The sequence below is a fragment of the Pristiophorus japonicus genome, chromosome 17 (genome assembly GCF_044704955.1).
Source record: "Pristiophorus japonicus isolate sPriJap1 chromosome 17, sPriJap1.hap1, whole genome shotgun sequence".
Classification (NCBI taxonomy): domain Eukaryota; kingdom Metazoa; phylum Chordata; class Chondrichthyes; family Pristiophoridae; genus Pristiophorus; species Pristiophorus japonicus.
This window is the reverse complement of record NC_091993.1, coordinates 16560261-16584243: the sequence shown is the minus strand read 5'-3', so window position 1 is coordinate 16584243 and position 23983 is coordinate 16560261. Positions and strand designations below refer to the sequence as shown.

The 23983-nt window shown below is 42.0% G+C and overlaps 1 protein-coding gene across 4 annotated transcripts in view; it reads left to right on the top strand.

Moving 5' to 3' along the window:
* dmxl2 (Dmx-like 2) overlaps positions 1 to 23983 on the top strand; it is a 165612-nt gene that overhangs the window by 49137 nt on the left and 92492 nt on the right. For all 4 annotated transcript variants that reach the window (XM_070858428.1, XM_070858431.1, XM_070858429.1 and 1 more), the window contains 5 exons: positions 7329 to 7503; positions 9265 to 9471; positions 12425 to 12687; positions 21402 to 22056; positions 23344 to 23465. In XM_070858428.1, coding sequence (XP_070714529.1) covers positions 7329 to 7503; positions 9265 to 9471; positions 12425 to 12687; positions 21402 to 22056; positions 23344 to 23465 — 1422 coding nt within the window. The remainder of the gene's footprint in view (positions 1 to 7328; positions 7504 to 9264; positions 9472 to 12424; positions 12688 to 21401; positions 22057 to 23343; positions 23466 to 23983) is intronic.

Here is a 23983-nt window from a genome sequence, read left to right as displayed (position 1 = left end):
TTTCCCTGTGGCTGAAAGAGAGAAATTCCTCGGAACTCCTACACAGCAAGCGAGCCCAAGGTGGGCAGAGGAAGCGTTTCAAGGACACCCTCAAAGCCTCCCTGATAAAGTGCAACATCCCCACCAACACCTGGGAGTCCCTGACCAAAGACCACCCTAAGTGGAGGAAGTGCATCCGGGAGGGCGCTGAGCACCTTGCAGTGGGACCAGGAGAAGGGAGGGTCCATTTGGCCCAGGGTTGCAGCGGGACCGGGGGGCCAACATCAAAACAAGTAATCTTTAATGTAAAGACATGAGAAAAGCAACGTGCTTGATCATTAAAAACTATCTTTATGAACAAGACTAAACTGCAAAGAACCAGCTCCGATACAGACCTGAGCTCCGATTTTCTTAACTTAATGTAGGGGTTTTCTGATTGGTACTTAAGGCCACTCTGCGCGATCTTTTTAAAAAAAAAAAAAAATCGGTGTTGGGGAAAATCGCTAAAATGGCCAAAAACGGCATGGAAATCAGTTTTCATCCAGACCTACGGCAAAAAATCTGCCGCTGACAGTTGCCGCCAGCGTGCAAACTTTGAGGAACATTGCAAAATCAACACTGCTCAAAATAAATCAGCGGACGCCAAAAAAAATTGAGGCCAATAGACTTGCCAGCAAAGTTGAAGTCCATGGAATAAAAAGGACAGTGGCAGCATGGATATGACATTGGTTAAGTGACATGAAACAGAGAGTAGTGGTGAACGGTTGTTTTTCGGACTGGATGAAGGTATAAGAAGACAACATAACATAAGATATAGGAGCAGGAGTAGGCCACCTGGCCCCTCGAGCCTGCTCCGCCATCTATCGACTCTGGATCAGTTCCTATGGACTGGAGGGTAGCTAATGTAGCACCACTTTTTAAAAAGGGAGGGAGAGAGAAAGCGAGTAATCATAGATCAATTTAGCCTGACATCAGTAGTGGGGAAAATGTTGGAATCAATTATTAAGGATGAAATAGCAGCGCATTTGGAAAGCAGTGACAAGATTGGTCCAAGTCAGCATGGATTTATGAAGGGGAAATCATGCTTGAGAAATCTTCTGGAATTTTTTGAGGATGTAACTAGTAGAGTGGACAAGGGAGAACCAGTGGATGTGGTGTATTTGGACTTTCAAAAGGCTTTTGACAAGGTCCCACACAAGAAATTGGTGTGCAAAATCAAAGCACGTGGTATTGGGGATAATATACTGACGTGGATAGAGAACTGGTTGGCAGACAGGAAGCAGAGAGTCAGAATAAACGGGTCCTTTTCAGAATGGCAGGCAGTGACGAGTGGGGTGCCTCAGGGCTCAGTGCTGGGACCCCAGCTCTTTACAATATACATTAATGATTTAGATGAAGGAATTGAGTGTAATATCTCCAAGTTTGCAGATGACACTAAACTGGGTGGCGGTGTGAGCTGTAAGGGGGACGCTAAGAGGCTGCAGGGTGACTTGGACAGATTAGGTGACTGGGCAAATGCATGGCAGATGCAGTATAATGTGGATAAATGTGAGGTTATCCACTTTGGGGGCAAAAACACGAAGACAGAATATTATCTGAATGGCAGCAGATTAGGAAAAGGGGAGGTGCAACGAGACCTGTGTGTCATGGTTCATCAGTCATTGAAAGTTGGCATACAGGTACAGCAGGTGGTGAAGAAGGCAAATGGTATGCTGGCCTTCATAGCTAGGGGATTTGAGTATAGGAGCAGGGAGGTCTTACTGCAATTGTACAAGGCCTTGGTGAGGCCTCACCTGGAATATTGTGTTAGTTTTGGTCTCCTAATCTGAGGAAGGACGTTCTTGCTATTGAGGGAGTGCAGCGAAGGTTCACCAGACTGATTCCCGGTATGGCTGGACTGACATATGAGCAGAGACTGGATCAGCTGGGCCTTTATACATTGGAGTTTGTAAGGCTGAGAGGGGATCTCATAGAAACATATAAGATTCTGATGGGACGGGACAGGTTAGATGCGGGTAAGGGGATCAAGGGGTATGGAGAGAAAACAGGAAAGGGGTACTGAGGGAAAGATCAGCCATGATCTTATTGAATGGTGGTGCAGGCTCAAAGGGCCGAATGGCCTACTCCTGCACCTATTTTCTATGTTTTCTATGTTTAATAAGATCATGGCTGATCTGGTCATGGACTGGGCTCCACTTCCCTGCCTGCTCCCCATAACCCTTTATTCCCTTATCGCTCAAAAATCTGTCTATCTCCACCTTAAATATATTCAATGACCCAGTCCCCACAGCTCGCTGGGACAGGGAATTCAATAGATTCACAACCCTCAGAGAAGAAATTGCTCCTCATAGTTTTAAATGGGTGGTCCCTTATTCTGAAACTATGCCCCTAGTTATAATTTCCCCTACGAGTGAAAATATCTTCTCTGCATCCACCTTGTCGAGCCCCCTCGTTATCATATGTTTTGATAAGATCACCTCTCATTCTTGTGAACTCCAATGAGTATAGGCCCATTTACTCAACCTATCTTCATAAGTCAACCCCCTCATCTCCAGAATCAACCTAGTGGACCTTCTCTGAACAACCTCCAATGCAAGCATATCCTTCCTTAAATACGGAGAACAAAACTATACGCCATACTCCAGGTCTGACCTCACCAATACCCTGTACAATTGTAGCAGGACTTCGTTGATTTTATACTCTATCCCCCTTGCAATAAAGGCCAACATTTCATTTGCCTTCCTGATTACTTGCTGTACCTGCTTATTAACTTTTTGTGTTTCATGCACGAGGACCCCCAGGTCCCTTTTGTACTGCAGCTCTTTGCAATTTTTCTCCATTTAAATTATAACTTACTCTCTTTTTCTGCCAAAGTGGATAACCTCACATTTTCCCACATTACACTCCATCTGCCAAATTTTTGCCTACTCACTTAGCCTTTCTATATCCCTTTCGCAGATTTTTTGTGTCCTCACAATTTCCTTTGCCACCATCTTTGTATCATCAGCAAACTTGGCTATATTACACTCTGTGCCTTCATCCAAGTCATTAATATAGATTATAAATAGTTGAGGCCCCAGCGCTGCTCCCTGCAGCACCCCACTAGTTACTGTTTGCCAACCGGAAAATGACCCATTTATCCCGACACTGTTTTCTGTAAGTTAGCCAATCCTCTATCCATGCTAATATATTACCTCAATCCCGTGAACTTTTATCTTGTGCAGTAACCTTTTATGTGGCACCTTATCGAATGCCTTCTGGAAATCCAAATACACCACATCCACTGGTTCCCCCTTATCCACCCTGCTCGTTACATCCTCAAAGAACTCCAGCAAATTTGTCAAACATGATTTCCCTTTCATAAAACCATGCTAACTTTGCTTGATTGAATTATGCTTTTCCAAATGTCCTGCTACTGCTTCCTTAATAATAGTCTCCAGAATTTTGCCAACGACAGATGTTAGGCTAACTGGTCTATAGTTCCCTGCTTTTTGTCTGCCTCCTTTTTTAAATAGGGACGTTACATTTGCGGTTTTCCAATCCGTTGGGATTGCCCCAGAATCCAGGGAATTTTGGTAGATTACAACCAATGCATCCACTATCTCTGCAGCCACTTCTTTTAAGACCCTGGGATGTAAGCCATCTGGTTCTATGGACTTGTTGGCTTTAGTCCCATTATTTTACTGAGAACTACGTCTTTAGTGATTGTATTCGGTTCCTCCCTCCCTATAGCCCCTTGATTATCCACTATTGGGATGTTTTTATTGTCTTCGACCATGAAGACCGATACAAAATATTTGTTCAACGTCAATGCCATTTGCCTTTCTCCATTATTAATTCCCCAGTCTCATCCTCTAGGGACCAACATTTACTTTAGCCACTCTTTTCTTTTTTATGTAGAAATGCTTACTATCCGTTTTTATATTCCGTGCTAGTTTACTTTCTTCTATTTTCCCCCTCTCTGGGCTCAATTTTCCCCGAAGCATTTTTTTGGCGTACTTGAAGAGTTATGCCTGATTTTTTGGGGGCCTAAGTACAGATTTCTTCCTTTAGTTTTGGGGGTGGAGCCTTGATCTGCGCCAAAAGGATCGGGCTGCCATGGTAACCAGGGACACAATGCAAGCTGAGGCTGCAAAGTGAAGCATACAGCCAGCTCCCAACACATTTAAAGAATTGAAAAACACATAGCAGCAACTTACCTCCAACTCTGCCTGAAGGGCTTGCCGGTTTGGTCCCATTCTCGGTCCCCAGTTCGGTCCTCGAATAGTCTCTCTCTGTCTCTCTCTGTCTCTCTCTGTCTCTCTGTCTCCCTCTCCAGACAGCCTCTCTTGTGTGTGTGAGTCAACCAGGGACCGAGAATGGGACCGGACAGCCTCTCTTGCATGTGTGAGTGAACCGGGGACCGAGAATGGGACTGGATAGCCTCTCGTGTGTGTGTGTGTGTGTGTGTGTGTGTGTGTGTGTTTGTGTTGAATGAACCGGGGACCGAGAATGGGTCCGGACAGCCTTCGGGCGGGGTTGGAGGTAAGTTGTTGCTATGTATTTTTCAACAACTATGTCTTCCTGAAGTCTATCACTATCCTCCTCACTGTTACTTCCAAGTTTTGTTTCATCTGCAAACTTTGAAATTGTGTGTCCGGGCATCTGCTGCGCCGATTTCCTTAACTCTCCGCAAGGTTTTTCTGGAGAGGCCACATACGCTGGCCTAAGCAGAAATGGAGTAACTCTCAGCTGGCCAAACTTCCCTAAATGGCCAGAATTGGCGCGGGTGGCTGGTTAAACCCCCTTTGGCTGAAAAAAAACTGACCTAAAAAAATCGTAACTAACTGAGTTACACTGGTGCAAATTGATTGGGGAAACTGTGGTTTTTCAACTTAGGCCAAAAAAGCAGCCAGCTCCAAAAAAACGGTGCAAATCACTGGGGAAAATTGAGCCCTTTATCATTTTTTTAGTCGTTCTTTGCTGGCTTTTAAAAGTTTCCCAATCCTCTGCCCTCCCACTAGTCTTGGCCACATTATATGCCCTTTTTTTCAATTTGATACCATCCCTTATTTCCTTAGTTAGCCACGGATGGTTATCCCTTCTCTTACAGTCTTTCCTTCTCATTGGGATATATTTTTGTTGAGAGTTATGAAATAGCTCCTTAAATGTCTGCCACTGCTTATCAACCATCCCATACTTTAATCTATTTTCCCAGTCCACTTTAGCCAACTCTGCCTTCATACCTTTGTAGTCTCTTTTATTTAAGCTTAGGACACTGGTTTACGATCCAACTGTCTCACCCGCCAACTGAATTTGAAATTCAACCATGCAGTGTTGTTCACCAGTGGTCGGTACTCGGACCATTGCTTTTCTTGATACATATTAATGACTTGGACTTGGTGTACAGGGCACAATTTCAAAGTTTGCAGATGAAGCAAAACTTGGAAGTAACAGTGAGGAGGATAGTGATAGACTTCAGGAAGACATAGTTGTTGAAATGGGTGGACATGTGGCAGATAAAATTTAACAGAAAAATGTGAAGTGATACATTTTGGTAGAAAGAATGAGGAAAGGAAATATAAACTAAATGATACAAACCTAAAGGGGGTACATGAACAAAGAAACTTGGGGGTGTATGTGCACAAATATTTGAAGTTAACAGCGCAGGTTGAGAAAGCAGTTTTAAAAATAAAAATGCATACGGGATCCTGGGCTTCATGAATAGAGCTATAGAGTACAAAAGTGCGGAAATTATAATGAACCTGTATACAGCACTGGTTCGGCCTCAACTGGAGTATTGTGTCCAATTCTGGGCACCGCACTTTTGGAAGGATGTGGAGGCCTTGGAGAGGGTGCAGAAAAGATGAAATAGAATGATTCCAAGGATGAGGGACTTCAGTTACATGGATAGACTGGAGAAGCTGGGGTTGTTCTCCTTAGAGCAGAGAAGATTGAAAGGAGATTTGATAGAGGTGTTCAAAATCATGAAGGGTTTGGACAGAGTAGATTGAGAGAAACTGTTGCCATTGGCAGAAGAGTCGAGAACCAGAGGTCACAGATTTACGGTGATTAGCAAAAGAACCAAGGTCGACATAAGAAAAAACATTTTTACACAGCGAGTGGTTAGGATCTGGAATGCACGGCCTGAGAGCGTGGTGGACGCAAACTCAATCACAGCTTTCAAAAGGGAGTTGGTTAAGTACCTGAAAGATAAAAAATTGCAGGGCTACGTGGAATGGGCGGGTGAGTGGGACTTATTGAGGGGTTTGACGGTCAGAATGGCCGCCTTCCAGGCTGTAACCATTCAATGATTCTATATATGAGTTGCGAACACACCCATAAGGGCCACGCAAGCTCCACGCTTTTGCACGCGCGAAAACCCGGAACTTGTGATCTGTCAAAAATCTTCCCGACAGATTGTAGCCATCCCCGGGGGAATGGACATCCGTGGGTGGACAATTAAACTATTTGTCCAACTTCTGCCCAGCAAATGCTATGAAATTCTTATGCCTGGTAAAAGCAGGTGTAAGGCCTGCTTTTACCAACATAGGAGTTTAAATGAATATAAAAATAATTTTCTTTTAAATCATTTAAACATTAAAACACCTGTAAAATAAGGTGAGGTTATTTTTAGACTTTTTAAAACATGTAAATTTAATTTTCAAAAAATTAAATTTTTGTTTTAAATGTTTAATTATATTTTAATTAATTTGAAATATGTAATTATTTGTATTTGTTATGTTAATTTTGTGTTTTTTGTGTGATCCCCATTCATGTTTAAGGGGATTCCGTATGTGCGGAATCCCCATAAGCAGGAATAGGAATCCTGCTTCTTTCATTGGTTGGGCCGGTCCACGTGATGCCTGGGACACTGGCGAACTGCCTGCACCCCTGGGATACATGGGCCTCTACGCAGTCCTACACATAGAGGCCCTAGAGCGAGAGTCTCCATGGATCCAGGACCATCAGGTAGGCGTGTAGATTTTTTGCCAGTCGGAGGCATCCGACTGCAAATTCAGGCCCAATACAATAAGGGTGTTGCATTTGTATGCATTTCCTGCCAACTTTTACTATTATAAATGCCTTTGTTCTATAAAGACCTCCTGAGACAAACCATTGAATAAGATTTCATGGTGCAAGAGTTACATGTTGTGAGTGGCTCATTTATATTTGATGAGCAAAGCCCAGTTTGCCAGCAGTTGTTAAAAGTGCAAAAATAGAAGATCCAATCATCAATACCATGAAGACAATGGTGAATATTTTTAAATTGTATTGGTCCATGCTAGAAAGTTTTACAATTAATACTCTTAATCTACCACAAGAATAAATATTAGTGCACTGGTTAATTGGGTTAATGTGTTTTGCAGACAATTCACCATTTGAAACATCTAAGAAGTCGTCGTCGCAGATCTTCAGTTCTGGCTGCCCATATGGAAGTTTTGCCAAGCCAACTTGGATCTCATGAAGTCCACAGACAAATTTCACACTATGCTAATGCACTCTGTCACTTTCATATTGCGGCAAGCATTAATCCGAATACAGGTTAGGATTAGCAAAACTGGAACTGTAATTGCTTTTACCAAACTAAGATAATCAGATCCATTTTATTACAAATTAATTAACAGTTGAAAGGCGACCATAACTTTCTTGAGGCCAGAATTCCATTGGGGTCAATCTTTAATCCCCCTCCGTCTGGAAGGAACAGTGTGTGAGAGGATTTGAAATCATCCGAGTCAATTTTCTGGCTCAAGGGCATAAAATTGCCACCTGGCATTATTTTATCTTCACCAACTTTGAAGTTGGTTGAGGCCTCTATTTGTAGGCAGATGGAGGCCTAATTTAAATCTAAAAGTCGCAGCCTGATGACCTAATCGGTGCTGCAACATGATTTTTGTGATAATTTGGGGAAAGGCCAGCCCGGTGTGAAATCCACCAGAGAGAATTGACACGATGCAGCAAATTTGACACAAGAAGCCAAGGTGTTCTTCGGTAGGATTCCTTGGCGACCAGGAGGAACAGAAATGCTTCTTCTGACCCCAGAAGGAATCCTTTGCCACCCCTGCCCTGATCCTTCCTCTCCCTTCTACCATTGGCATCAGTTTGGGATGCCCCCCCCTCCCCAGAATATAGTTATGCTGAGAACTATTAAATTGGGTCCTCGGGAGCAGCTGGCTCTCATCCCAATTCCCACTTCTACCCCAATTCCTGATCCCACTTGCCAGCCTTGATAGAAGTCCCACCAGCTTTGCATGGAAGAATAATTTCAAATATTAAAATAAGGCCTGGCAACTAAAATTGATTGGGACTTGCTTCCTTCAGAACTTCTGGGTTTGCCATCCGCTTCAGGCTTCCCATGCACTAATCCCACACTCCCGTTAAAATCTTTCCCATATTATTTTACCACATGCATCCAAAATAATGTGATATTCTAACAAGGCCTTATTTTGATATTTCAAGCAATACATTAAATCTTTTGCTAAGATTAAACCTTTTACTATTTTTTGATAGTCATATTAAAGTGATAATTTAGGAAGAATAATTTCCACTGACTATCATTCAGCCCTAAAAATCTGTGGTTGATTTAGCGGATTCCCTCATGTTTGGTGGGATTCTGCGAGAGACTTGTGGTTTCACATGGCATACCTGGCTGAAAGGGGTTAAAGTTGGGCCCATCTAGAAGTTCAAGGGTGGGGTTCAAGTTGGGCCTCCAAAATGATGGAGCCAGAACTTCCCTGTGGCTTTGGTGGGGGTGGGATGTCACACACACGCCACCAAACAGCCAAAGTCCTGCTCTTGTAGGCTCCAGCCTGACCCCGCCAACTCCGATGTGGTCAGTGGAGGGCATCATCCTGATATAGCTACTGCAGATTTTCCAGGCTCTAGTTTTTACCAGAATATTGCGAAGGGACTCGTACACTGTACTGTGTGTGTTCCACTTAGCTGTGAGAAATCAGGAAACGTTCAAGGGATGAGCCTTAAGGTTAATCTAGAGACGCTTTATGAAGGGGCCATTTAATCAGTCCCTCCTACCTTTGCTAAGCAGTTTCGGTTGGAAATGTTTTGAATGCAGGTGTGTTGGGCTCTAGGCATGGATGGGAGGTTAAAATAGGAAAGCTGGTTATACACAGAGTTTTATTAAAGTTACCTTGAGTTTACTGACAGTAAATCTTTTTTGAACATGTTCATTGAGAAAGTCTGAAAATGAGAACAGTGTCACTGGATTGGTTTGATTTGATGCATAATACTGTTCTGTTGGAGATGAATATATTCCTGAGAGGAAGATCATTTTTTTGTCATGCACAGATATTCCACCAGCCCTAGCTGGCACAGCTTTTAACATGGAAGAAGGAGGTGGAAATTTTGTGGTTCACTGGCTGAACAATAAAGAGCTGCATTTTACATCATCGATGGAAATATTCATGGAGCAATTGAGAAAGCTCACAGATCAGCAGATAGAGGATGAAGTTGACAATGCCAGTCAGAATGGATTGAAAATGAAACTCGACACTGGTGAGCATGCAAGTAAAATGTTTGTGTTCTATGATGTAGGTGAGCACAATTTAATCTACTGCAGGATTTGATTTTTTTACTGATGCATTCTGCTCAGGTTATCTGCCCATCCACTTACCCAGGGGGAATTAAAGAGGGAGCAAGCACTAGGCAGTCAGTGTTATTTAATGAGGTGAACAACTATTTCAAAGCAATTAATGCAATTTGATATTAAAAGCCAAAACTATAAATTGTTATGCTGCTTACTTACAATGGTTAAAGTTATTGTCCGAACTTCAAATGCTGTTTAGTCAAAGATCATCATCAGTAAAGTCCGCTCTACACTGCCACAGAATGTGTTATTTAAACCTCAGAAAGGTGTCCCCTGCTGCATCAGTATTATTTCCATTTTCTGGACCACCTATTGTTACATTCTATCTGAGTGAGGCTAAGAGTTCAGAATAATAGGCAGTTTTATGCTTTCAATTCATGTTTGCTTGGCAGTGGGTTGAGATTGGTCAAGCTTGCATAATATGGAATCCCTTACAGCTATCATTAAAGCCTTTCAACATGTCAATCTCATCTGCTTTCAAGCCCAAGGCCTGGAGGTGCAAGCCCAGTGTTCTTACCCTGCATTATTCAGTCCTTTTATGTGATAGATATATGAGAACCAGTCATGTGTTCATTCTCTTGATTGGGTAATGTAATGTGGCAATGGAAGGAGCAACTAAAATGTGAGTGTTGGTGGGGGGAGAGAGAAGAGAATAGATGACAATGAAGGAAAACATTCTGAGCCTTTCACGTTAAACCTATACATTAATACTGTACTGCATTTTAAATTATTATTTTTATTTTTTTCTCCTAAACCACCAATAAATTTATTGTCTCCTTACTGAAATACAGTTTTATAGGCACTGGTCACCTTTGGGACATTGATCAAAATGGCAGCCAATTATGTGTGGGCCTTGATTGAACATGCTGGCAGGCTACTTGACGGAAGAGGCATTACAACCAATTCCAATCCTGTCTTCACCTAGTGTTTGTGCATTTGTACTAACAGCAGATGTGGTTGATTGGATAGCAATCTGGGCAACAGCCCTAGCCATTTCACTTCCCTTGCCATACTCACTAATCTCACGCACTAATCCCACACTCAGCAATCTCAGTGGCGACTGGAACCATCCTGCTGGATGGCATTTGTTTTTCAAAATAAAATTGCTTAATTTTAAAAAATAAAAGTGATCAGAGGGTTTAAAATGAGTTGAGATGCTGTATTGTTTTATGACATTTATAGATTGGAAAGGTAGATTATAAGTTCAGAAAACTACTGAGGCTTAATAATAGAACAGAGTATTATGTTCTGAAATAATTAATTTATTTCAGATTTCCTACATCTGCAGTATTTTGCTTTTGTATTAGAGTATTATGTTCATTGTCTGCGAAGAACTAGGCTTGAAATACCTGTTTGAATGTGAAAACAAGAGTACATGTTTTTCCCTGTAATTAATGACCTAATGAAATTATGGGAAAACGCAGTTTTGAAAAGTGCAGTTACAAAGAAACCTAGCTTTCTCCTATTTGTGCAAAATTAAAGCACATGGTATTGGGGGTAATGTATTGACGTGGATAGAGAACTGGTTGGCAGACAGGAAGCAGAGAGTAGGGATAAACTCAATGGCAGGCAGTGACTAGTGGGGTGCCGCAGGGCTCAGTGCTGGGACCCAGCTATTTACAATATACATCAATGATTTAGATGAAGGAATAGAGAGTGTAAAATCTCAAGTTTGCAGACAACACTAAACTGGGTGGCGGTGTGAGCTGTGAGGAGGATGCTAAGAGGCTGCAGGGTGACTTGGACAGGTTAGGTGAGTGGGCAAATGCATGGCAGATGCAGTATAATGTGGATAAATGTGAGGTTATCCATGTTGGTGGTAAAAACATGAAGGCAGAATATTATCTGAGTGATGGCAGATTGGGAAAAGGGGAGGTGCAATGAGACCTGGGTGCCATGGTACATCAGTCATTGAAAGTTGTCATGCAGGTACAGCAGGTGGTGAAGAAGGCAAATGGCATGTTGGCCTTCATAGCTAGGGGATTTAAGTGAAGCCTTACCTGGAATATTGTGTTCAGTTTTGGTCTCCAAATCTGAGGAAGGACATTCTTGCTATTGATGGAGTGCAGCGAAGGTTCACCAGACTGACATATGAGGAGAGACTGGATCGACTAGGCCTGTATTCACTGGAGTTTAGAAGCATATAAAATTCTGCCGGGACTGGACAGGTTAGATGCAGGAAGAATGTTCCTGATGTTGGGGAAGTCCATAAACAGGGGTCACAGTCTAAGGATAAGGGGTAAGCCATTTAGGACTGAGATGAGGAGAAACTTCTTCACTCAGAGTTGTTAACCTGTGGAATTCTCTACCGCAGAGAGTTGTTGATGCCAATTCATTAGATATATTCAAGAGGGAGTTACATATGGCACTGACAGTTAAAGGGATCAAGGGGTATGGAGAGAAAGCAGGAAAGGGGTACTGAGGTGAATGATCAGCCTTGATCTTATTGAATGGTGGTGAAGGCTCGAAGGGCCGAATGGCCTACTGCATCTCTATTTTCTCTGTTTCTATTTTCTCCTATTTTTTCATTGAGAGGGAAATTCCCCTGCAGTCTGTTCTCTGTGACTTGGGTGCAAGATCAAATGCTAGCTGACTCGTATTGGATGAGATTAAAAAGAAATGTAATGAATGAAAACATTTTTGATTACATTGCAAAATTCTCTTTGGTTAAACAGAAATATTCTATTTTTTGGAGCAACTTCATATTTGAGTTCCTCTGATCTGTGTTGCAGATTGTGGAATGCACTGAAGATCAAAATAACATACAGGAGATGTATGCTTATTAAATAATGTACTGGCTACTTTTGAAGTTGCACACAGTTTTCTGTATTACATGGCTGATTTATTTCTATTTTGTCACAGAACAAGATGAAACTTCAGAGAAAGGGTCAGAGTACGAGAACGAAGAGACTGAACAAGATGGAAGCACCAAAGTATCTACACCATCCTCTGCGGGGGTTCCACTTCCCGCCATGTTGTTAGATCGGAAAATTGAGACACTGCAAACTGAGTGGAACAGGAATGCCGATATGCTGTTTACAATCCACCCTGTAGATGGTTCATTTTTAGTGTGGCATGTGAAGTATTTAGATGAGTATCACCCAGGAATATTCAGACAAGTCCAGGTACAGATAACATTTTTTTAAATATTTGTTTTAAACTGAAAAAAAATCTACATTTCAAAAACCAAGCTTGTTCATTTAATACATATGCTTGAAATTGTAATAACAGTTCAGTGGGGAGTTGAGCAGCTGGATGCATTAAAGCATGTATTGGGTTTATTATGATCAATCAACTACTGTGCTGTTTAGCCGAGTTACAATACTCATTACTTGCTTTTTGTTTTCTTTGAAACTCTTGGAATAGTTTTCACTTGATGCGAATCAGTATCTTGTATTTAAGAAATTACAAATCAATTTGAGGTTATAGTCAAAGCAGGATTCTAATGTAATTCACATTGCATGAAGTTTTGACTGTAATAACATCTACCTTGGGTCTGGTCTTCCACTCTTAGACACTTGAATAGCACTAGATTCTATTTGCTGTTAAATTGCCACTTCCTCCAAGAGATTTTTAGAGACATTTTTGGCCCACCATAAATCTCAGGACTAGCAATAAATCAGTAGTTCCTGTTATGTATGTAAACATTGTAACTGTGTAAGACTTGCCACCAGAGGGCGCAACTGTTGGAGGCCCAAGGGTCACCTGTACACCTCGTGCAAGGGAGTATAAATGGTTGTCTGCCATGCTGCTTAGGCACTCTTGAGTTGTATTAAAGAGACTAAGGTCACATCAGTTTTAGCTCACAGTACTCAGTCTTGTGGAGTTCTTCCATACTTAACAATTGGCGACGAGTAAAAGATTACGAACTTTCATGTGGTCATGGCTGCCATTGGTATTTTAGAGAGATTTGTAGAGGGTGATGATTGGGAAGCCTTCGTTGAGCATCGCGACCAGTATTTCGTGGCCAACGAGCTGGATGGGGACGATAAAGCGATCAAGCGCAGGGCAATTCTCCTCACCGTGTGTGGGTCCACAATATACGGCCTCATCAAGAATCTGCTGGCACCGGAGAAACCAACGGAGAAGACATGTACAGAGTTGTGCACGCTGGTTTGGAACCACCTCCAGCTGAAGGCGAGCATCTTAATGGCCAGGTATCGCTTCTACACGCACCACCGCTCCGAGGGCCAGGACGTGGCGAGTTATGTCGCCGATCTGAGACGTCTTGTGGGAACTTGTGAATTTGCTGGATTTTTGTGGGAAATGCTGCGGGACTTTGTTGTGCTTGGCATCGGCCATGAGATCATTCTTCGCAAGCTGCTGTTTGCTGAATCCCTAAACCTGATCAAGGCAATCACGATAGCCCAGGCATTCATATCCATGAGCGATAATACCAGACAGAGATCTTCCCAGCATCGAAGCTCATCGGCAAGTACTGTGCATTAAGTAACATCGCTAACAGGCAGAACTGTATATGGCAGGGCCTATACGTCTGCAGCTGCAAGAGCTAGGATGACTGAGTCCGCCATCGGGCTTGAATGCAAATCCATTAGCACCATGTTGGCGCTGCAGGGGTAATCATTGAGCCCATCAATGTCGATTCAAGCACTACGTGTGCAAAGGCTGCGAAACAATGGGGCACCTCCAACGAATGTGCAAGAGTGTTGCGACTCATCACGTGGCAGAGTCGGCAGAGGATGATCGATCCTGCGCGGATCACGCAGTACAAACGAGAGGCAACTCAACCCGACAAAGAAGTGTATGGGGTACACACCTTCACCACCAAGAACCCTCCTTATCATGCTGAAAGTCAAATTGAACGGTATTCTGGTATCAATGGAGTTGGACGCAGGGGGCGAGTCAATCAATTATGAGCCAGAAAGCTTTTGAGAAACTGTGGGGCAACAAGGCACAAAGGCCCAAACTGAGCCCGATTCAGACAAAACTGTGCACCTACACCAAAGAGCTCATACCAGTCATTGGCAGTGTGGCAGTTAAGGTATCGTACGATGGAGCTGTGCATGATTTATCACTGTGGATTGTACCAGGCGATGGCCCAATGCTATTCGGCAGAAGCTGGCTGGGAAAGATTCGATGGAACGGGGATGACATCAAAGCACTATCTTCAGTGGATGCCTCGTGTGCCCAACTGTTGAGCAAGTTTTCATCGCTATTTGAACTATGCATCGGCAACTTCACAGGCGCCAAGATGCAGATTCATCTAGTCCCGATGCAAGGCCCGTTCATCACAAAGCTTGAGCGGTTCCATATATGATGAGGGAGAAAGTCGAGATCGAACTGGACAGAGAGGGAATCATAACGCCAATCGAGTTCAACGAGTGGGCCACTCAGATTGTTCCGGTGTGGAAAAGCGATGGCACGGTCAGAATCTGCGGAGACTGCAAGGTAACAATCAACCGAGTCTCGTTACAAGACCAGTACCCGCTACCCAAGGCAGATGACCTGTTCGCAACATTAGCATTCACCAAGTTGGACCTAACCTCCGCCTACATGACACTGAATCTTCGAAAAGATTGACCTGCATCAACACTCTCAAAGGACTATTTATATACCACAGGTGCCCTTTTGGGATTCGCTCGGCTGCTGCCATTTTCCAGAGGAACATGAGTCTGCTGAATTCGGTTCCGCGCACCGTTGTGTTTCAAGAAGACATCCTGATCACCGGTCGTGACACCACCGAACACCTGCACAACCTGGAAGAGATTCTAAGTTGACTAGACACAGTGGGACTCAGGCTGAAACGCTCCAAGTGTGTTTTCCTGGCGCCAGAGGTCGAATTTTTGGGGCGAAAGATTGCGGCAGACGGCATCAGACCCACGGACTCAAAGACCGAGGCCATCAAGAATGCACCCAGACCACAGAATGTGATGGTGCTGCGTTCGTTCCTGGGACGACGCAACTATTTTGGTAACTTTCTATCCGGGTGAAGCAGTTTGCTGGAACCGTTGCACATGTTGCTACGTAAGGGTGACGACTGGGTTTGGGGTAAATCTCAAGAGACAGACTTTGAGAAGGCCAGAAACCTACTTTGTTCTAATAAGTTACTTGTACTGTATGACCTGTGTAAACAATTAGTGCTAGCTTGTGATGCATCATCTTACAGGATCGGCTGTGTGTTACAGCAAACCAATGTGTCAGGAAAACTTTAACCGGTTGCATACGCGTCTAGGAGTCTGTCTAAGGCTGAAAGAGCCTACAGTCTGGTCGAGAAGGAGGCGCTAGCATGTTTATATGGGGTTAAGAAAATGCACCAATACCTATTTGGACTTCAGTTTGAGCTTGAAACCGACCACAAACCGCTCATTTCGCTGTTTTCAGAAACGTCAATGCTTCATCCCGCATCCAAAGATGGGCACTAACATTGTCCGCCTATGACTGTTATCCGTCACAGACCAGGCACGAAGAACTGTGCTGATGCCCTCAGTCGGCTACCATTGCCCACTACCGGGGTGGAAATGGCGCAGCCCGCAGATTTGCTCCTGGTCATGAATGCTTTTGAGAGCGAGGAATCACCCATCACAGCTCGCCAGATCAGGACCTGGACTCGCCAGGCCTATCACTTGTAAAAAGTTGTGTCCTCAATGAGAGCTGGTCGGCCGTTCCCGGGGAAATGCAAGGTGAAATTAAGCCGTTTCACCAACGCAAAGATAAAATGTCCATCCAGTCGGATTGTCTATTATGGGGTAATTGCATGGTTTTGCCAAAAAAGGGCAGGGAAACATTTATACGCGACCCACACATTACCCATCCAGGCATAGTCATGATGAAGGCTATAGCCAGGTCGCATGTTTGGTGGCTCGGCATTGACTCGGACTTAGAGTCATGCGTAAACCAGTGCAACACGTGCTCACAATTGAGCAATGCACCAAGGGAGGCTCCAAACCGTGGTCCAGGATCCACGTTCATTTTGCTGGCCCCTTTCTCGGAAAGATGTTTTTAGTTGTAATGGACGCTTACTCTAAATGGATTGAATGCGTAATCATGTCATCCAGTACATCCACTGCCACCATTGAAAGCCTCCAGGCTATGTTCGCCACCCATGACTTGCCCGACGTCCTTGTCAGTGACAGTGGATCGTGTTTCACCAGCTCGGAATTCAATGAGTTTATGACCCACAGTGGCATCAAGCATGTCAGGTCTGTCCCGTTTAAGCCCGCATGCAACGGTCAAGCGGAACGGGCAGCCCAAGGTATCAAGCAGTGCTTGAAACGTGTGACGGAAAGCTCCTTGCAGACCCGCTTATCTCGGGTTCTGCTTAGCTACTGGATGTGACCCCACTCGCTCACTGGGCGTCCCCCTGCAGAATTGTTAATGAAGAGAGCACTCAAAACCAGGCTCTCCCTAGTCCACCCGGATCTAAATGATCATGTGGAAACCCGGCATCACCGGCAAAACATGTACCGCGATCGCACAGCTGTATCGCATGACATTGATAACGACCCTGTGTTTGTCCTTAATTACGGTCATGGTCCTAAATGGGTCGCTGGCACTGTCTTGGATAAGGAGGGAAATAGAGTGTTTGTAGTCAAACTATTGAATGGACAAACGTGCAGAAAGCATTTGGATCTGACCAAACTGCGGTTCACTGATGACCAGGAACAACCTGACAAGGACATCACCACCATCGACCCACCAACACATACCCAACTAGCAATCGCCCTCGCTGTCAATCAAGAGGATGAACTCACCATTCCCAACAGTCCTGTCAGACCAGCAGTGCAGCAATGGTCTGACCAACTCCCCAATGGCAGAATTTGAACTCAGACGATCACCAGGGAGCGTAGGCCCCCGGATTGTCTCAACTTGTAAATAATTTGTATCAAAGACTTTGGGGGGGGGAGTGATGTTATGTATATAAACGTTGTAACTGTGTAAGACTTGCCACCAGAGGGCGCAACTGTTGGAAGCCCAAGGGTCACCTGCACACCTTGTGCAAGGGAGTATAAAAGGTTGTCTTCCATGCTGCTTTAGGCACTCGAGTTGTATTTGAGACTAAGGTCACATCAGTTTTAGCTCACAGTACAGTCTTGTGGAGTTCTTCCATACTTAACAGATCCTTTTTTTTGGCCTGGTTTTTATTAGTCATGTGTCTTTTTCAATTGGTTGTCAAACAAAGAGTGGAAATTTTGAGTTAATGCTTACTGTAAGCTCTTTCCTTGTTCCCTGGTCTAAAATGAAGGTGAATATTGTTTTAGCTGTCATTCTGTTTCTCAAGCTTAATTTCAGCAGTGTACGTCCTCATTGGACTGAAACATCCTACAGCTTTTACTAGAACATGAAGTACAGGAAAAGTGCTTTTGTCAGCTGGCTGGTGTATTGAGAGCTAGATGCCAGCAAAGCCTCCACAATTCTGAGATCTGTAATAGCTCAGTAAGTGCTTTCGAAAAAGACAGTTTCCAGATGGCATTGAAATCATACATTGACCCAGAATTTGTTGGGAAAGTAACGGTGAGTTTAAGGTGCACATCGTTATTAGTGCGTAAATAACTCAGCATTTTGTGGCAAGGAAGAGATATGTTGTGAGTTGCAAATCGGCAAACGTTGCTGGATAATTTACGCCGCTCCACTGTTAGTCTCGCGGAAATGAGAGCACGCCATCAATCGCCATGAATTTCAAGAAATTGCTGCTTTGCGCTGTTAAAACTAATTTACTTTCACCACAGAAAGTTAGGGCTGGTATTTAACGGGATAATGACGACTTTTGTTTCTGCAATGCCAATCAAACTCTCTGGCCTAGAAAGGGAACAATTGAAACTGTGGAATCTTTTCCCTGCCGTTAGTAAATTGTTGCCAGGGATTTTTTTAAATTAAAGATTTTTTTCTTCTTACTTTTCCTTTCTGTCTCTTGTATCTCTCTCTCTCTCAATCCAAACTTTATTTCTCTCCCATTTCTTTCCGTATCTAAAGTGACTCTAATTCACCCTATTTCCTTCTCCATCGTACCTCTGATTCTTTCTCTCTCCTTAAATGTATTTGGTTAAGGAAATAGACTGCTGGTGCTGTGGTCCCACTAAGGTCCCAGTTGCCTTTTTTAACCATCAGGGCACGCTGCAAGATGCCCAGCTCCAGCAAATTCTGGGGCTATAATATTGACACTTATCACTGGCCACACTTCATTGAAGCCTTGTCAGGATAGTTTTCTGACTGATCATTGTCTCTTTATCCTTATACCGGTCCTCACCTCTGCCCCACCCATTCCAGCCCATCAAATCTGTTCAATTTTACCTGATTTCAACCCTTGGATCAAATTATACATTTTCTCTTTTAGTGATTGACCTAGTTATAAAAAGTGATCATCTTTTATAGGGCCTAGCATCTTGGAATTTCTTAGGCCAGACTGGCAGTGTGTTTCAGTCCTTTTTCTAAACAATACTATTCAATGGCTAGCACTGCCTGCGAGACCAATATTTTTTTTTATTTGTGCATTCATGGGATGTGGGCGTCGCTGTCAAGGCCAGCATTTATTGCCCATCCTTAACTGCCCTTGAGAATGTGGTGGTGAGCCGCCGCCTTGAACCGCTGCAGTCCATGTGGTGAAGGTATGCCCACAGTGCTGTCTTTGTTGTAGCGGTTTCGTACAATTGAGTGGCTTGCTAGGCCATTTCAGAGAGCAGTTAAGAGTCAATCACATTGCTGTGGGTCTGGGGTTATTTATAGGCCAGACCGAGTAAGGGCAGCAGATTTCCTTCCCCAAAGGACATTAGTGAACCAGATGGGTTTTCCCGACAACCCGGTAGTTTCATGGTCACCATTACTGATACTAGCTTTTTAGTTCCAGATTTATTTAATTAACTGAATTAAAATTTCACAGCTGCCGTGGTGGGATTTGAACTCGAGTCTCTGGATTATTAGTCCAGGCCTAAGGATTACTGCTCCAGTAATATAACCACTGTGCGATATAACTGATTTCTGTCTAGAAGTTTGATCCAATACTACATACTGAGCTGTTCCCAGAAATTGTAAATGTGGTATTTTGTTAGGATGCATGCTATCCCATTTGTACAAGTTGAAGAATTCCCAAAATGTTTTAGTTTTAGGGTTATTTTTAACATGAAGTTTTGTCACGGGTGAGGCAAAACTTGTCAGAATCTTGTAATTAGATTTGATATTAGCTCCACTTTTTAAAAAAAAAAAATTGTTTGAATATACATCAAAAAACCTTTAAATATATACCAGATTTGTTTATATCTTTCAATCTTGAAAACCTTTCTTTGGAAGATAATATTTTTGGAAAGAGAGTGCATTAGGGTGATCTTTTTAGCTGAAGCTAATGATAACAACTGATAATTGCAGATTTTAAACAGCAAACAAAACAGTCAAGGTCTAATTTAAAATACTTCTAAAATTTTGCCAGCAATATCTAAAAACCCAAGTTTGGTGTTTAGAACAAAATAAATGTTAAAGTGAACCATTTACGATAAATTTCAATACCTATAAAACTGGGTATCCAAACATATCTCAAACGGAGGTGTTCTACCAGGCACTTCTGACTAATTACAGGGTTTTGATTAGAGGGCATCAAAAGCTTGTATATTATGCACCATTTATATGAAACTGGCGGTGTTCTCCAATTAATTATGAAAGACCACATTGTTGTTTGTTTGTGGTTTATCCATTTAATTAACTTGTTTATGTTGCCTAGTTTTCAGTCCTTTATCTCAATTCCTATCCTTAGAGTATTTGATAGAATGCTCACAGAATTGTATCTAGAAGTTTGGACATTGTAACTAAGTAATTTCTGAAAAATATAAATTTACACTTCAATATTTGTTTTTCCCCCAAAATGACTCCTATGTATTAGGATCTGCATTTTGTTGCTCATAATGATGTAGGATGATATCGTAGTGCTGGATGCCAAGTCATTGTTTTCCCTACTTCATCTCTAAGGCAGGGCTTAATTAAAATCTTATTTTAATCATGTGATGCCTTCACAGTGTAAAGTTCAGTTGCAGCTTTTGTATTATAACAGCATGCAGTATAAAATCTGTAATATCCATATTGATATAGCCTGGTATCTGGTTCTGTTGAATAAGAAAGCGCTTAATTTTCATGTAATCGTACATGTACCTCATTTTAGCATTCTTGTGGCTGATGAGCACCTACTTCTGCTTAATTCTTCAAGATTTTGCAAACTAAGCAAGTGACTACATATAAATATCCCCAATGTACCACTTGCTAGGCCAAATAATCTGCTACTTTATATCTAACAATTTGTGGAATGGATAGTGGCAATTAAAATCGTCTTTTAACATTTTGATCCAGTTATACCAGTGAGTTAGTCACTTCTGATAGTTCCTATATGATCACACTATAAAAGAAACTTAGTCGCACACTTCTGATAGTTCCGATATGATCACACTACAAAATAAATGAGAGGTTTACAAAAACTAAGTAACAATATTTTCCAGGTTACAGTGCATAATATTTTCCATTGTTAAACTATCAAAGCATTTGGACGTTCTGTTAGTTCAGGAAGCATCTGTGTGTTTTTTTGCTGAGCTCAATTTTGGCAAACTTCTGTTTTGACTCCATGCTTTAGAACCCTTTCCTGAATCCTCAACCTTGACACCTCAATTCTCTCCTTTTAAAAGCCTACTTCAACCTGACCTCTTTAACTATGCTCTTGATCATCTCCCCTAACTCTTATGTTCTATTTGCTTGGCACCTGTGTTCATCTCTGTGAAGCTCTTTGAACCTCTAACATAGTAAAATATCCCAGTGTAAATTTAAGTTGCTTCCTCCAGCCAGAAGATAATTTTCAAATCATGCAGAAATATATGTTAACTAACAATATCCAATTCTCTTTACATTTTAGGTTGCATTTTCATCTCGGATTCCTGTTGCTTTTCCTACTGGTGATGCTAATTCACTCAGCAAAAATATCATGATGTATGCTTGTACTGTTAAAAATGTTAAGCACCTTCCAGATAATCCAATTATCAATGGAGTGACCCATTGTATGAGTAGCTCAAAAATAAATATCATCACTCCATCAGTAATGATGATTTCAAAACACATTGATGGATCACTAAACCAGTGGGCAGTAACTTTTGCTGAAGAATCTGCCTTCACCACAGTTCTAATCGTATCGCACAAGTTCAGATATTGTGGACATCGTTTTCATCTAAATGACTTGGCTTGTCATTCAGTGCTACCTTTGCTGTTGACCTCTTCACATCACAATGCGTTAATGACTCCTGAAGCTGACTTTGTTGAAAAAGAAAAGCTTCTGGTAGAACCTGTAAGGTCCTTAAAAGGGCCAACTTCGCAGCAGGTTACAAATGCTGCTACACGAACGTTTCATGACCCTAATGCCATCTACAGTGAATTGATACTTTGGCGTATGGACCCAATAGGACCTTTGTCATACTCTGGGGGAGTTTCAGAGTTGGCACGTATCAATTCCTTGCATACTTCAGCTTTTTCGAATGTGGCTTGGCTCCCAACATTGATCCCAAGTTATTGCCTCGGTGAGTTTGATGAAAATCAGTTTTGATCTAGCTAAAAGCATTTAATCAGAAAAGTTGATTGTAGGCATGTTAGTCAGAAATGAGTTGAATCTTTTATCATGTTATAGTTTCAAACAGTTTTTCATAATTTTCAAGAACATTACATATCATTATACTTCACTCGTCCTTGGTAAGATAGGTGATCCATCATGGAAAATTGCAAACACATTTTCCCTTTTAGAGTCTATTTTACCCGTAAACTCCCTGATCTATCTTCTTCATTTTTTCTCACTATCTGCATCCATCAGAATCACATCAGTGTGCTGCTTTGCTTTTTCTTAAATGAAGGTAAGCCAAATAAAAAGACTGCAACACCATTTTGGCTTCTAAACATGAGCACATCTATCTTCAAGCTCCAATGGACACGTCAAGTGGCCTTTCTGGAAATCACTGGCAAAGGTTGCAGCCTGCAAAATTAAAGACAACAAAACAATCCAGAGACTCCCTCGCAATACATCACCCCCACTGTCCAAAACATTACCGAATGTGAAATTATCCAGGCGAGTACAATCAGTAGATTGTAAATTCCATTAGCCTGGGCTGGATTCAAATCTGGATCCTAGAGATGAAAAGACAGTGTGCTAACCCACTGCATCATCTGATCCTGACCTCTCCGATATGTGTCTTTTTTTTAAAAAAAAGAATTGTTCATATATATTGGTGCTAGCTTATAAATTATTTTATCATTGATTAATGTTCATTATTTAAAGCAATCAGCTCAAAACAGTATAGCCCCAGTATTCTATTGCTGTAAATGTTTCAGACAATTTAGTCTGATATCTTTAACAAATTTATAGTACCAAATAAATGACAACGGTTGTATCTGAGGGATTTGGTAGTATTTAGAACTGGAAATGTATCATTGGTAGACTGAATAGTTATTGATTTTTTTTTATCTTCACTGATCTGTTAAATTTAATATTCAAAAGAATTTGCAGTAACTTTGAAAATATTGGGTTATATTTGGCTGTGTAAAACTTAAAAATAATTTATTTTGTCACATCTCCCTCATTTAGTCAAATAACTGTTATTTAAACATTATACGCAGCAAAATATACCCCATTCTTGCTAACTGATGCACTGTTCATTGTTTTATTCTCTTCAAACAAATATAAAAGGACACAACTATTACCAGGTTAACTATTAAATTATATCACTTTATTTACTGTGAAACCTTAAAAACATTTCTTAATGGAATCTACAGTGGTGAAATAATTATGCATAATTATATTCCACTTTGATTTTTAGGGACCTACTGCAACTCTGCTAGTGCTTGTTTTGTCGCTTCTGATGGTCAGAATCTCAGGCTTTACCAGGCTGTAGTTGATGCTAGGAAACTTCTGGATGAACTTTCAGATCCCGAAATCTCGGTAGGTTAATGGCTACAAAAGCAAAAAGCACAGAACTAATATTATAGCCATTATAAAATGTTCTTAAATAACTTTAAACACAAAAAAACATTTTTTTATTTATGTATGGAGAGGTGACCAAAAGTTTGGTGAAAGAGGTGGATTTGAAGGAGAATCTTAAAGGAGGAGAGGAAGGTGGAGAGGCAGAGCAGTTTAGGGAGGGAATTTCAGAGCATGGGGCTTAGATGGCTGAAGGTATGATCGGCGGGGGGGGGGGGGGAAATGTACAAGAGGTCAAAGTCAGGAGTGCAAAGTTTGGGGAGGTCCGGTTGTAGAGCTGAAGGAGGTCTCAAGAGATAGGGAGGGTGAGGCCATGAAGAGATTTAAACACTAGGATAAGAATTTAAAAATTTGAGATGTTGTTGGACTGGGTATCAATGTAGGTAAGCAAGGACAGCAGTGATGGGTGAATGGGACTTGGTACCGAATAGAATACAGGCAGTAGAGTTTTGGATGAGCTGAAATAGAGGATGGGACGC